Source organism: Simochromis diagramma, unplaced genomic scaffold (genome assembly GCF_900408965.1).
Source record: "Simochromis diagramma unplaced genomic scaffold, fSimDia1.1 OVJJ01000106.1, whole genome shotgun sequence".
NCBI classification, from domain to species: domain Eukaryota; kingdom Metazoa; phylum Chordata; class Actinopteri; order Cichliformes; family Cichlidae; genus Simochromis; species Simochromis diagramma.
Window position 1 is genome coordinate 419,067 of NW_024387121.1, and position 15,116 is coordinate 434,182.

The window sequence follows — 15,116 nt, forward strand, 5'->3', positions numbered from 1 at the left end:
ATTTAAAGACCTCGAAGAGGAAGGAGCAGATAGGAGATGGGTTTTCATGTACATGGTTAAATGTCAAAGATAAAAGAAATGGAAAACATAGTGAGGATGAGGTGTGGGTTGACAATACTGTACAGCACTTCAAAAAGGGACAAGATACATTCAGGAGCCCCCCCAGGCAGTTTGAGTCATGTAGGAGGATGGCAGAAAATAGCTTAGTGAACAGAAGAAACAGTGAAAATGATCACAAAATCTGCTACATGCAACCTTGAGTTTTTGTGAAGTTGGCCGATGAGGTTCTATAAGAACGTCTTTGATCTGATCCCTGTTTTCTGCGTTTTGAGACCATTACTGAATATTTCAAGCAATTCAACAATCTCTCCAGCTTAAACGAATTCACATTCTTTTCCTTTAACATTCATTCAGCCATGTTTCAGGTCAGAATCTCTCTCTGTGTTTTGGTAATGATCTTTTCCCTTCCTCTTTACACAAATATAGCATTTTCTCATTTTCATTCCCAGCCTGTTGCTTTTTAGGGCCCCCTGGTGCTCACAACTATGACTAAAACACTACCGACATCTTAAAAAGTGACTTCAGCTGATAGCCCTTTAGGGTGCAGCTGGGTTTGCCTGTGAGAGCCGGGGCACCTTGTGATTTTTTTTTTTTGTTTTATTTTATTTATTTTTTTTAGAGGGAGGGGTTTTGTTTTTTGTTTTTTTTAAGTGGCTGGGGGTTACCCTACATTCCGAGCTTGGAGCCCAAATGGCGCCAAAAAAGCCCCGCCCCTTACAGGCTGCCTCAGGGAAGTGCACACCTCAGCAATTGGTAGCTACGCCCCTTTTGACAGGGGACCAAAGGGTTTTCCTGTAAAACTGAAAGCAGACGAAGGTGACTATGGTACATGAATACTGTACATTAATGAGCTAAAATCCAAGGGAGCCCATCCCTGATCACTATTAAGGTGATCCAGGATTACAGCAGATTGCAGCACACAGTTGCACTAGTCTAAAACTACACATATATACTCACTATGTTGCACTACACCAGTGAGATCGTGGCTTCACGGCACATCAAAACACCCACTAACCACGTAGCAATGGATTCCATCTTGCATGTGAATTTTGTGTATTCCTTTTTTTCCATTACAAAAACCAGCCCACGCAGCTTTCACTTCAGTAGATGTGCGAAAATGTGTGTGTGTGTGTGTTTGTGTGGGTGGGTAGCTTTGGTATATCCACAAAGAGGGGCTGGATGCTGTAACAGAAGGCAAGTTTCTGTGACGTCGACTCAGAAACGAGAGGTTGTTGGGCTGGCCTGGTCCTGCCTCAGCTCCCCTCCCTGGTCAAGTTTGGTTTGAGTCAGGCTGTGATTGTCATCTTAAGAGACCACAAAGAGCTGCCTATGGCGAGAACCACATCCATGCACTACAGCTGCAGGCTAATGAAGGTGTTTGCATCCATGGCTCTATTTAACTAGCCACATGTAAGGTGCTAATGAAGAATGCCCTAATACTAGAAACTAATTACATACTAGAATGCCCTAAGATTACTTTCACATTGACATGCATATACATGTTAATAAATACTTCTTCTATTCTAGTATTATGCAGTGGATTGTCTGAGAAATGTGAGATGACACGCGGCTTAAAGCTGCACTCTGGTGTATTACGCTAATTTAGCTCCAAGCGAAATTTTGGAGCTGATGCATTGTAACATCATGTTCCTGTGCCGGCCCTGCTCATGATGGGAGTGTAAAAGGGCTTTCTGTGAATAAACGATTTTTTAAATGCAATTGAAATTTAAATTCTAGCTTTCTGACAAGTTCCTCGTTAACACAAACAGGTTAATCTGCACTTCAAGCTCATATAGCTACATTAATATTCCTCACTTTGCAAACTATATATAAGTATTTTGCTCGTATGGGTGCATTTTCCACCGTCTTTATTAAGCATTTACATGTTTTGCAGTGTAAGATATTAATAGTTTCAGGCTCACTTGATTTCACAGAAGGTGTTTTTCAAGTGCTTCATAACAACTTTGCTGCTACATTGGCTACGTTGGATTTGATGTTTTTAAATAATTTTTGGCTCATTTGATACCAAACAGCTCCAGATTGTCTTCTCACGCAAAATCAAGATGACTCAAAGATGTTAATGTAAATATTATTGTGGCAAAAAGAAGAAGGTAAAGCAGATAAACTGATAAAGCTCCCTGGTGGTGTAGTGGCTTGGTTTTGGTGCGCTTGTGACTGGCGGCCCGCGTGTAATTTCCTGTTTTGAGGTAATGAGCCTCAGAATATGTCTCAGATACTACACATGCAGAAGCACAGACAGCCTGAAAAATAGCTTATTATTTCAAAGTTTGAGCTGTTATAAACCTGGACTATTAATATTTTAATGTAAATGCATCAATGGAGATAAGTCGAAGCATATACTGACAATATCACACTGTTTCAATCTAGTTATAGTTCACCCATTTGAAATAAGGTCTTACCAAGTGCAGCTTTAAAGCAGCGTTGTGAGCTCTAACTATGCTTACAAATCCTCTCTAGCGCTACAGGTGCACTCGGCTACGACATGCTGTGTTCTGCCGTCTGCCTAATTCTGGACACCCCCCCCCGCATGATTCTCAAACTTCACAGAGAGAGATGCTCACAATCTGTCACATAAAAACAGAAAACACCCCATAAAAGTACTGTTCTCATACCAAAGCGTAACATTTTACGCTAGGTGACAAATCGTCAACATATTACGTTTTCGGGCACCCAACACGTTCCTACATGACGACATTGGAAAACTGAGGACCTATGACAACCGTTTGGACTCAATCTACACATGTTTACTCTTCTCCTTCAAATCGCTTGGGAAAACACTATTTAACGTCATTAAAGTGGTGGTTAAGCTTAGGAACAAGGTTATGGTTAGGGTTAGGGAGAAGGTTAGGTTTAGGGCTGGAATACAGGGCTGGAACGTCTATTACCGCGGGACCGTCATTCCACTGGATTTCTGCCATAACCCAGCGCGTACCATAAGAACGCGGAAGGTCACCTTTCGCGTTCCTCAGGAACGCCGCGGGACGTGACAAAACGTCGGGATGTTACGCCTCGGGAGTGAGAACGGTCTGGCTCTCATTGCTATGTCCTGCACTTTTACCAGCTCGTATCAGATTTCATCACTAGCTCTTTACAGCATATTTCTGTATGGACTGTTGACAGAATTACTGTTTTGTGTGTTTGGGGGGTGGGAGGTTAGAAAGGGTGCACGCAAAGAATGAGGCCACACTCAGCAAACACAAGAATGACACTTCAAGAGTAAATGCTAAATCATTGAGTGGTGGGAGAAAGGAAATTGAGGTGGATATTTAAATGTGTTTAGGGTGTTAAAGTAGCGTTACATATGGAATTTTACAGTGGAGGAGGGAAGAAAATGGCAGACACAGGGATACGGAGGACGTAGATGAAGACAAAGAGAGCTGTCTTCAAATATTACTATCCCTCTCCATCAAGCCTGACTACCTCTCTCACACCTTCAATTCCACCTCTTGTTTGCACAGCCCGCCTCATTGTTTCTCTCTCCATCCCTCTACTTCCTCCCTCCCTCTTTCTTCCTGTGGTTTCTCAGCAGGACACCTCCATGGTATGGGTGACTGCGCCGACTCCCTCAGTGCTGTCCGAGTGGGTGCAGGCTCGTGAGCGGGATCCCTCCACGGAGCCGCCGCTGGTCAGGGAAGCCGTCCTGGAGCGAGCTAGGCGGGTCATACTGGCTGAGGGCACTGGGAGAAATTTCAACATGTCAAATTTCTTACATTTTTGAAAAAATAAATAAAAAAGTGCAATCAGTAGATGTTGGGGGGATGTAGGGAGCACATGCTAATGTGGATAACTGAAGAATATGTTTCTTCATAGCAGGTGAGAAAAGGCAGCTGACTGGCTCATACAACAGTCATGAATTGTTAGGCTTGTTAATTAAAGCTGTTAATGTGTCTACCTGGAGACACATTGGCAGCACCATGTACTCAGTCTGTGATATAATAAGCTCAGTTGTTCTCATGGGAACAGATTATGATTAGTGTGGAACTGGGTTTGTTTAGTCATTATTAAATGACTGTACTGAAGAAAGATAACAAGTTGAGCAAAGACAGTTTTGGATTTCCTTAGAGTAATCAGGATTAAGTTAACCTGTATTCACACTTCACTGACTTATTATGGCTTCTTCAGGAAGGTGAAACAACCCAGAAAAGCATCCCTGACAGGTTTAACACCACACACGTTAGCCTACAGTTTTTCACTTACACAGTCAGTAGACAAAGACCAACATCAGGAGCCTGTTTTCAGCCAATTTGCACGTTAAAGTTTAATATTTCTTCTTTGATCTCCATTATTACCTGAGTATTTTGTTTTGCTTCCCACTGAAAATAAAACTAAAATTTGCTGATAGGAAAAATGAGCAAAAATCCATAATTTGTAATAAATTGGAATGCAAAGGTAACCCTGGGATATTTGAATATCAAAGCTGAGTTTTAAATAAGGTCAGAAAATCATGGCTATTTGCAGAAAAACACTCAAAGCTCTGGACTTAAAATTCTCCTATCAGGTAAGCTATGCTTTTTAAAATCTTCTAAACAAAGTTCAGTTCATTTCATTCCATCTTTCTGTGATACAAGGGAAAAATAAATTTTTAACCAGTGTAACTAAAAACAACTTGTTTTTGTCAACAGTTTATTTAAGTTTTTTAAAGACATGGTGAATTATTGTTAACTTAGTCTGAAAGTCTTTGCTCAAAGCTAGCTGAACGCCATGCAAAGAGCAGGACTGGAGATGCAATGGTAAAGGAATGGGGGGAGTGGAAGTAAGGGCAGTATATTTTTCCATTGGAGGAAAAATTATATTTGATAAAACAAAGATGGGGGGTTAATGTCCTTAGGATAAAAGAAACTCCAAAAATGAGAGCAAAAGTAAAAAAAAATAACCATAATAATAATAATAATAATAATTGCAGCCCAAAATATTATATTCACAACCAAATGAAATTCAAAAGAAATTCTAAAATGCCACAGTCATTGAATAGGGCAATAACAGGTCAGAGGTGAACGGGGAGGAGGAAGTACCTGGCCCTCCACTCAACCTCCGATCCTTCACATTAGCGACTGAAAGAACGGGGCAAGGAAGACAGAGGGCAAGATTAATATTGGTCATAACCCTCTGCATAAAATACATCATAGCACACTCACTCGACACTACAAAAATACACCTGAAAGTAAATTTTAAAAATAAAACAAAAAACACTGAATCCCACTCTGTCTCACTAACTATGGCGGTTTGGAGACTTACTGTAGCCCATCCCCTGCAGGAAATACTTGAAGGCTTCTGTCAGTTTGCCGGGCTGGAAAAAAACACATCAGAGTTTTTATTCCACTCAATTCTGAGCAAACAGTGTCTTAAATGTGGATGGTGAGTTCGTGCTCTGTGGTGTTTTTATTTGTTTGTGTAGCAGCATCTTCATGATGCAAAGTGGTTTGTTTGTGTTACCTGTGTGAGCTGGGGCAGTCCACCAGAGTCAGCCATCTGCCACGGGAGGAGACAGCAGCCATCAGCCAACTAGCATATGATCAATCAACCATCTCTGTCTGCTATCTGTGGTGACTGACAGCTCTTCTTCTGTCAGTCCTTCCCCATGGAATATGACAGATCTATCTATCTATCTATCTATCTATCTATCTATCTATCTATCTGTTTGGTGTCTTTGGTGGTCTATCATCAAGGTAAACAATGTCTATGTTATTATTTTTTTCTTATTTTTTTCTTGTATTTTCTTCTTTATGAAACATTCTGTCAGAATATATCGACCCAAGTATTTCTAAAGCTATTACCAGTATTTCTTGTTTGTGAATATGTTCAGAAATGTGTTCAGATTTATTATTCAACTTCTACACACTGAATTACTTCCAATGTAGAGTAATTAAGAAATAGCTATTTAGGATGTTTACCAAAATTAAACAAATTTCTTTGAACAACACAACACTAAAGTAAAAAAGGTCAAAATAGCTTTTTATAAAATTACTCAAAACTGAAACAAGTTGTTTTATTGCTGATGATCACACGTCTACTTTTCCTTTGTGTGTCTGACTTTAAAATGTTGCTTCAGTGAATCTACAGCAGTAGTAGGTTAAACGAGGGCAAACGTTTACCTTCAGGAAGGTGGTGTTGGTCGGGTCCAGTTTGGAGTTACACTCGACCTTAAAGACAAAACAGCAGGTTGAGCTGACTAAGCCAGATCAGATGCGACAACAAGAACAATCACGTCTTTTTGCATGCTTTCTGATGACTTCATCAGGCAACATAACATAAATGTCCACACATTTACAGATAACATTCAAGTACAATCACATTTATTTAGATACAGGGAAATTCAGAGTGTTTTACTAAAAACGTAATAACACACAAAATATATATTGTTGAAAGGCGTTCCTTTACTCTCAGGCAAAATAAGTGAGCTACTGTTTTTATAGTAGTGGTTTGCATGGCCTCACTGGTTACGTCAAAAATTGTTGCAACAATACAGAGCCGGGGGCCAAAAGTCACACTAGCAAGATTGGTGACACCATGATCAGTATGTTTCCCAAACTATGTAATTTTCTGCACACATACCAAATACAGTAACACTTTAAAGAGATTAACAAGATAACACAAGACAACACAAGATAACACTGGCTTCTTAGAGTTAACTCTTTCCCCCATAAAGTTGACATTGGATGACCTCCACTGTACCTTTATGATGAGTTTTGAAACCTCAGTATAAATCAATAAAAACATGGTTTGATGACCATTAGAACAGATTCTGGATTTTTCCTGTATAGGTAAGCTGTATAGGCAGAGCTCACCCTCTTCTGACTGAGCAAATGTGACGGATTGTCATGGTCCTGGGTCGGTGACTTTTTGTACTTTTACTTTTGATAGTTTTATGTATTATGACTGTTGTGTTTTAGTTTCCCAGGGTTTAGTTTGTGCTCCCTCTGTTTGGTGTCATCCCTGCCTGTGTATTCCCTCTAGTGTAGTCAGGTCTCTGTGTTTAGCCCAAGTCTCTGAGTCTGTGTCTTTGTGTGTGTGTTTTTCCTGTTTTACTTTGAAGGTCCGTGTCTGATCTCAGTATGTTCAGTTTACGTTTCCCCTGTCCCGTCATGTCTGATTACTCCCAGCTGTGCCCGCCTTCTGTGTCTCATTCCCTCGTTATCCTTCTCTGTATTTAAACCTGTCTGCCTCTGTTAGTTGCTGGTTTGTCTGCGTGTCTTCCTCTGTCGTCGCTGGTTGTCTCTCCATCAGAATCAGAATCAGAATCAGAATCAGAAAGGGTTTTATTGCCAAATGTTGAGCGGGTTTACAACATTAGGAAATTGCTGCGGTGCTTCAGTGCAAACATACTGTTATAAATTAAGCTTAAATAGACATGAAAATAAAAATGAGAATAAGAATTAAAAGTGCTAAGTAGATAGATAGATATATACATGATATATACATGAGTGCAGGTGGTGATCGGTGCCAAACATGGAATGATGCAGTGAACACAGCGTAGGGTCATGTGTTAGTGGTGGGAACAGTCATACGGTTATTGTTCATGTGTCCAACAGCAGAGGGGAAGAAACTGTTCTTATGGCGAGAGGTTCTGGTGCGAATGGACCGGAGCCTCCTGCCTGAGGGGAGCAGGTCAAACAGACTGTGTCCAGGGTGAGAAGGGTCAGCTGTGATCCGAGCTGCACGCCCCAGTGTCCTGGAGGTGTACAGGTCCTGCAGAGATGGGAGTCTGCAGCCAATCACCTTCTCAGCAGAGCCCACAACACGCTGCAGTCTCTGTTTGTCCCTGATAGTGGCTCCAGCGTACCACACGGTGATGGAGGAGGTGAGGATGGACTCGATGATTGCGGTGTAGAACTGCATCATCGTCCGTGTTGGCAGGTTGAATTTCTTCAGCTGCCTCAGGAAGTACATCCTCTGCTGGGCTTTCTTAATGACGGAGGTGATGGTGGGCTCCCACTTCAGGTCCTGAGTGATGGTGGTACCCAGGAAGCGGAATGAGTCCACAGAGGTGATGGGGGTGTCAGTCAGGATGATGGGGGGGAGTGGGGCTGTGTGCTTCCTGAAGTCCACAATAATCTCCACTGTCTTCTGGGCATTCAGCACCAGGTTGTTGTGGCTGCACCAGGACACCAGACGTTCAACCTCCCTCCTGTAGGCAGACTCATCCCCGTCAGAGATGAGTCCAATAACGGTGGTGTCATCTGCAAACTTGATTAGCTTGACAGACTGGTGGGTGGAGGTGCAGCAGTTGGTATACAGGGAGAAGAGCAGGGGAGAAAGAACACAGCCCTGAGGGGAGCCGGTGCTGATGGTCCGGGAGTCCGAGACATTCTTTCCCAGCCTCACATGCTGTTTCCTGTCCGTCAGGAAGTCAGTGATCCATGTCTCCTGCATCCCCATGTGTCTCTAGGTTTCAGGTTTGTTTTCTATGCTTAGTTTTCCCAGTTTAGGTTTTACTCAGTTCTGTTTTTCGCCACCCTCGCCTTTGTTTGAGCACGCTCCGTTAATAAAGCTTCCTCACCTCAGTTGTGCTGCATCTTGGGTCCTTTAATAATTCCATACGGCTCGCCTCGCGAACCGTGACACAGATATTACGAAACTTACCCCTAATCCAAAGGGAAAAGAGTTAAACTTTTCATCTCTTACGAGGGTACATGTCATGTACCATTTAACCAGTTATGCCTAATATACTGCATATGCTGCAGAGACTTCCATACGGGTTTTACTGTGTCACTTTTAGCTTGGATTATATTTTTTAATTCCTCAGATCTGTTTGGCTATATTGCTTGGTTTTCTTTTTGGGGCTCTGCTGTTGTTCATGTCCATGTGATTGGCCATATTGTGCCAAACCTTACATATGAACACACTCAAAGGTTGATTGGGGAAATGTGAGCTGACAGTGAGTCCATAACTAACATCCACCGTTGGCCCTATCTTAATGAAGATGTTCTAATTCTATTGATTTTAGACTTCAGTGCAAGAATCAAGTCTAAGATCTAAAAATGCAAATTGCAGTGAGCAAGCAACAGCTATAAAGCCAAATGAAACTGCTTGCTATAATTAAAAAAGACACGACACACCTTAAACTACTAACCCATATAGAGTGCTGGCGTGCTTTCAACACACACTGAAACACTTGCTATAGATGGAAAACTTTCAATTCCAAGATAAACAGTGTCAGGACTTTATCAGAGACGGTGAATGTATAGTCCATATATGGAGACGACCCAGATACTGCAGTGTGCTGCAGAGATGACTCACTCCAGCAGGATAAGATTCATCCGCAGTGTGTGCACACACAGATGTGCACAGAAACACAAACAATGCCTAACTGCTCACATGTGGACATGCAAAAGCACATTCAGGGCATCACACAGAAACCAACGAGAACATGCTTTTGCTCTCTGCTGCATTTAATCTTTAATCCTTTACACAGATTCCAAAAATACATTTTTGGTAATCTTGACAAAATAAACACGTATAACTGTGAGATGAATGCACATCTGCACTTTTTTGAATAAAATAAGAATTTTTCTTAATTTTTTTAGACAAGCTTCATCTGCTGATACAAAACTGCATATCAATTACAAATTATTTGCATAGCTACAACAAAACAGTTGCAAATTAGTTGCAGGAAATGCAAAGGTGACTCTTATAAATATGCATCTCTCCATATTCCACTCACTCTGCATCAACAGAATAGAATGGAATAGAAATAGCCTTTATTGCCTTTGTTGCAAAATTGCCAGGCAGATGGAGCATGCAAATTAGTAAGTAAAGGGAAATATGTATAAGAATATGTACAAAATGTGCCGTATATTTATGCTTAAAAAAAGGAAGAAAGAAAAGCGTCAAGTAAGTGGAGCATACTCAGCAGCCTCAGCTGGTCATATCAGCAGATATGAAATATTAATATGACCTCCATCTGTCACATCCAATAAATTAACCTCTGTTCACATCTCTCACTTCCTCGCTTCCCTTCCCTCCATCCCTGCTTCCATCTCTCCATCCTTCTATCTTTTCAAGAGGTTTTATAACAACAACATCACTCTCCCTGCATCTCGTTCTCCATCTCACAGAGGATGGAGTGATTTGATATCAATTTGAACAGGCGGCAGATTAACTGGTGCAGAAGCACACATATCTGGGCCACTTCAGACAGCCCCAGAGCGAGAGCGAGGCCATCTGGCCTCTGGAGAACACGTACACAAATAGACACACACACCTATAGTACACCTATAGTAATGCAGACAGGCAGGGGAGAAGGAGGCTTGTAGAGATGTCTCTGCTGGCTGACCTGTTTCTTTATTCATGACTGAGCACAGAGTGAGAACAAAATACTGAACAGAGTGAGAACAGGTGGAGGAAGAAGGAGGGGAGGGTCTGCTGGTAAGCTAATTTTTATTTACTCTGACAAACTGAGTCAGCTCTGTGGGGAATTTATAGAAGCAACATAAAGACGAAAAGAAACTGATGAAGCACGGCTACTACATGACGAGACAAAAAGGTCACAGACTAATTCCAAGTCCCCTCAAAATAGTCATACAAGCCTAAGTGATCCCACTCTGCACATTTTATCAAAGATAAGTTCATCAAGTGAGAAATGTTTAAAACCTGCAGAGACTTATCCACTGAATCTTCAGCTTTAATGAGCGTTTAGGGGTTTCAGCTACTTATTCAGCTGTTATTAAAGTGCTTTAATGGTAACAGAGTAGAGGTTCTGCTACTAATGGTTTAAGGCCATTTGGGGTGTGACCAATATAAAACCTGTGCGGGATCATGTTTGGTACCTAAACAGGGAGAGTGTATTTTTTTGTTAAATACCCCGATGAATGCATTGGTCAAGCATTACAATTGTTTTTATGGCGCTTTAGTGCATTCATGGTGTCCTTATTGGTGGCAACACACCTTAAATTTCCCTTTACACTTGATTCCCTACATCAGACAGACACAGTTAGTGATTAACACGTGAGCATTTAGCAACTAAAGAACCAGATCTTTCTCTAAGGAGCTGGTGGAGACCAAAAGCGAAGCTAAAAGAGCGTAAACTAGACTAATGTTTGTCACATTGCCAGAAACATTGGTCGGAATAAATGTAAAGTTTTGATGTTTTGCAAGTAGGAAAGAGAAGATTTTGATCAGTGTAGCTATCCAAGTAATGAATATAAAATATGAATCCAACTGAAAGATTTTTTGTTTGTCTTAACTGGCTTTAGACAAACAGAAAGAAAAAGAACAATGACTCACCACTCCTTCCTCTGCAGGCGCATTGTCTCCAACAACCAACATCACAGGACACCTAGAGGCCATCAGTATTCTTTGTGAACATCTTAAAAATTTTAAGCATTGACATGATTTTGCTAATTATCACTTACAGCACACGTAACTCTCTCAGATTAAATATATGTCTGTTGTTCTGCTGTCGGGTCCAGACTACATGTTTGAAGATGCCTTTTACAAGAGAATCTTTTACATTATATTATCTAATCTTTTATAGCTGTTTATAATATCATGTGACTGTATTTACTCAACACAAGAAACTCATTATTCTAACAGCTGGTCAGCTGATTCCAGTGGTGTGTCAGTCTGTCCAAAATTAACAAAAATAAAAGCTTTAATCTCCACTAAACCTTAGATAACACTGTGCTGTGATGGCACATCTGAAGACTTACTTCAGGGTCTTGGCGTTAAGCACTGTCCCACTGCGGTTCATCTCCAAGTCCCTCCGACTGAAAGGGGCAAGACAAGATAGACGAGTTTAAAAAAAAAACGCTGCGTGTTTATGTTTGTTGTTACGTTTATTATTCATATTACATATATTTATATGACTTAAAAATACACTCAGTTTGAGCTTCCACCTGTTGTACATGTTCCAGAAAAGCTGCAGGTTGAAGTGGTTGATGTTGTTGTTGATCTGCTGCCTGTAGCTCTGCACCAGCTCTGTGTTGCTCACCAGCTCCTCCTGCACAGAAATACAGCTGTGGTCAGTAGTACTCGCAGTTATACAAGAATAAATAATCAGTCGAATTGGATGATGACAAAATTACTTTATTAAAATTGTATTTTTTTTTATTTTTGTGCTGCTCTGTGAGGTTTAGCCCCCACTGAACTGGTGCTGAATGCAAACCCTAACCGTACCTGTACCTTTGGTAATCCGAATACTTGATGTTTGTTTTCATTGTTTTGATGAAATTGTTCCCCAAAGTTTTGTCAATCAGGGAACAAAGAAAACCATAATTGCTTCTTAGAATGAGGAACCTGTTATTAAACTTCAAAGAGTTACAGTAAACATATTTTCTTCCTGTTTTCCCGTCATGCTTGAACAATAACTGTAACTGTAATTTTTTTGGACAATTACAATGTTTTTTCCCTGCCATAAACAGTTTTTGAAGAGAGCAAAAATCTCATATTCTAATGGGGTTTGGATTAGGGTTAGGGTTCTATGGTTTTCACCTGCAATGACTTTGACCTCAGAAACTTAAGCACACTGGAAATTAAACAACATTATGTTTAAAGGTGAGTTTACCTGGCTGAAAAGATGTGGCAGCACCGTATCCGGCGGAGTGCTGGTCAGACCTGACAGCTAAGGGAAACAGAGAGTTATCACAATGAGAAATATAAAAGGCATACGTAGGCTGATAAATGTGAAAATGGATGGATTAGTGGATGGACACAGTATAGGTGAGGTACCTTGGTAGCAGCCCAGTCAATCCATCCCTTGCCATTGGGGTCGATGTTGAGCAGAACCAAACCCTCTACCAGCTCAGGGAAGATCAGCTGAGCGTAAAAGACAATAGAATATTTTTGCACACCTAAATGGAAATGCTATTGTTGTTTCATAAATAACAATGAATAACTTTTGACTTACAGCAAATTTGGCCAGAATATAAGCTCCAGCTCCAACACCGATTCCAACGATGCTCTTGAATCTAAACAAGATCAACGATCCATCAAGACAAATGTTTGCCAGACAAATAAGGATGCAATGGTTTAAATAATTCATATGTGTGGATACCACAAGTATTGCTGCAGTGCCTACATGATAGAAAACTACTGTAGGACACACAGATGGGAAATTTATACGTGCAAAGAACAAGTGTTCTATATCTCAGACATGAAAGGTACTGTAGGCTCAGACTAAAATTATATCCAGCTGGCAACATCTGATATTTTCTAGTCCTATAAATAAATTTTCTACAGCTGTCATTAAATGAACTGAAAATGCATGACACTCGTTTTCATGTGAGGTGATTTTGTGTAGAACACAAATGGGAGCAGAAACATTTTTCTCTGATTTTGAACAATTTAACATGAAAATACAAGAAAAATACAGAATTTTTGTAAATTCAAAGCACAGAGCACCCACCCAAAGTGCTCCACAACAGTGGGCAACATGCCAGCCAGCTGGTCCATGGTGGGGTACTGGTACCTATGGAGAGAAAGTAATGACTCATTTCACTCGAAACAATTTAAAAAGCTATCAGATTCAGAACTCAGATGAGTTATTCCCAACATTTTTCTTTCAAATGTCAACCACCCGTTATGCTGTGTAAATGGGCGCTGTTTAAAGTGAAAGTAATTATATAGAGTTCTATGTGCAGGATCTGGACGGTTCAGTGACGTCTTTGTTCCCCTCAGTTAATAGTTCTAGATAATGGCACTATCTGCACTCATGTTTAAACAGATTATGCACTATCATTGATGACCATTGATGAATGAAATTACCCTTTTTGTCTTTCTGTTTGTTGTGATTCCTATTAAGGAAACTGCTTAATAGGAATCAGAAGTTTGAATAATAATAATTTTTGGACTGACCAGCTCATAATAAGACTTTTCAAATGTAAAACCATTACACCCCCATAAATAAATACAATAAAACTAGATAATAAAATTATTCTATAGTATAATCAATAAAGGGAATATCACAATTCAAGACATTAATTCAATTAATGATTTAAGGCATAAAAACCTATAAAACTTCTCAGTTTGTAAATGACTCCACTAAACACGAGATAATTAATCAGGGAAGAATAAATAATTCTCCATTCATTAGATGTGTTTTTTGTACCCTTGTGGGAACTGTGATGCTCCAGTCTGCTGTCCCGGCGCATCGACGTGGCACACCACAAAATGCTTGGTGATCTCCTGCATGTCTTCATTACTGAAGAAAGTGTTGAAGCACAGCTTGTCTGTAGGAGAGTGAGGAAATAAGCAGAGGTAGCACGGGGTGAGAGGACGGAGGGCTGGGAGCAGAGGAACGTGATCACATTGAATGTGCACCACACTCTGAGAGGATCTTGAAGGTGGCCATCTGTGCAGCTCATCCTCTGCCAGCAAGGAAAGGCAAAGTCTCCTTCTAGCAAATCTGACACACAGCTTTTATTCACCTTTGTTTCTAACTGAACTGATGAATTTCTTTATTTTAATGTGGTTTTTACACTTTACAAAATGGTCTGAAAATGATCTTCAAATGTCACTGATGCTTGGTGATGAGAAAACAGTGAGAATAGCCAAGGGCTGCATGGAGATGCTGCATATGCGGTAGTGGGACATTCATTGCACAAAAAAGAGAGGATCCATATTCTTTTCTTGGAAGGAATGTCTGATTTATTTCCAGGGTCACGGAGGATTTCCCTCACCGTAGAGCTCTATTTCCTGAACCACCACAGAGAACATTAAATTCTGAAATAGCTTCATGTATAAAAGATGTCAGTTCTCTTATGCCCTCCTCCCACCAGCTCTGCAGTTGGCCTATTTTCTGCTCATGTGTGTCAGACTCAGTCAAGCCATGCAGCAACATTGTTTCCTCCTTGGGCTCTGCCTGAGCAATGCTAATTAAACGGACCAATTAACAAGGCAACTAGGCTAGAGATGAAAATCAGGGGAGGGGAGCTGGACGCTCTGACTTTGCCGCAGTGCCGGCTTGCGGGCAATAATACGAATGCTACGTGACCACTGACGTGAGAAGTTTCTCATCACCAACACGCTGAATCACCGCTCAGCTCTTTCACATTATACTCCTACTGACTCCGTGACCTACTTTCTCCCTCTGTACTTTC

At 40.8% G+C, this 15,116-nt stretch overlaps 1 protein-coding gene across 7 annotated transcripts in view; it reads right to left on the minus strand.

The window, feature by feature from the left end:
- Positions 1–323: 323 nt before the first annotated feature.
- The window catches only part of ndrg4 (NDRG family member 4), a 63,378-nt gene continuing 48,585 nt past the window's right edge, over positions 324–15,116 (minus strand). For 5 of the 7 annotated variants that reach the window (XM_040046914.1, XM_040046912.1, XM_040046913.1 and 2 more), the window contains 13 exons: positions 14,126–14,246; positions 13,424–13,486; positions 12,926–12,986; positions 12,748–12,834; positions 12,584–12,640; positions 11,916–12,019; positions 11,730–11,786; positions 11,305–11,356; positions 6,174–6,221; positions 5,515–5,550; positions 5,317–5,368; positions 5,094–5,132; positions 324–3,758 (listed from right to left, as the gene is read on the minus strand). In XM_040046914.1, coding sequence (XP_039902848.1) covers positions 3,604–3,758; positions 5,094–5,132; positions 5,317–5,368; positions 5,515–5,550; positions 6,174–6,221; positions 11,305–11,356; positions 11,730–11,786; positions 11,916–12,019; positions 12,584–12,640; positions 12,748–12,834; positions 12,926–12,986; positions 13,424–13,486; positions 14,126–14,246 — 932 coding nt within the window. In that variant the 3' untranslated portion in view covers positions 324–3,603. The remainder of the gene's footprint in view (positions 3,759–5,093; positions 5,133–5,316; positions 5,369–5,514; positions 5,551–6,173; positions 6,222–11,304; positions 11,357–11,729; positions 11,787–11,915; positions 12,020–12,583; positions 12,641–12,747; positions 12,835–12,925; positions 12,987–13,423; positions 13,487–14,125; positions 14,247–15,116) is intronic. The other 2 variants (XM_040046911.1, XM_040046916.1) reach the window with 1 other exon arrangement.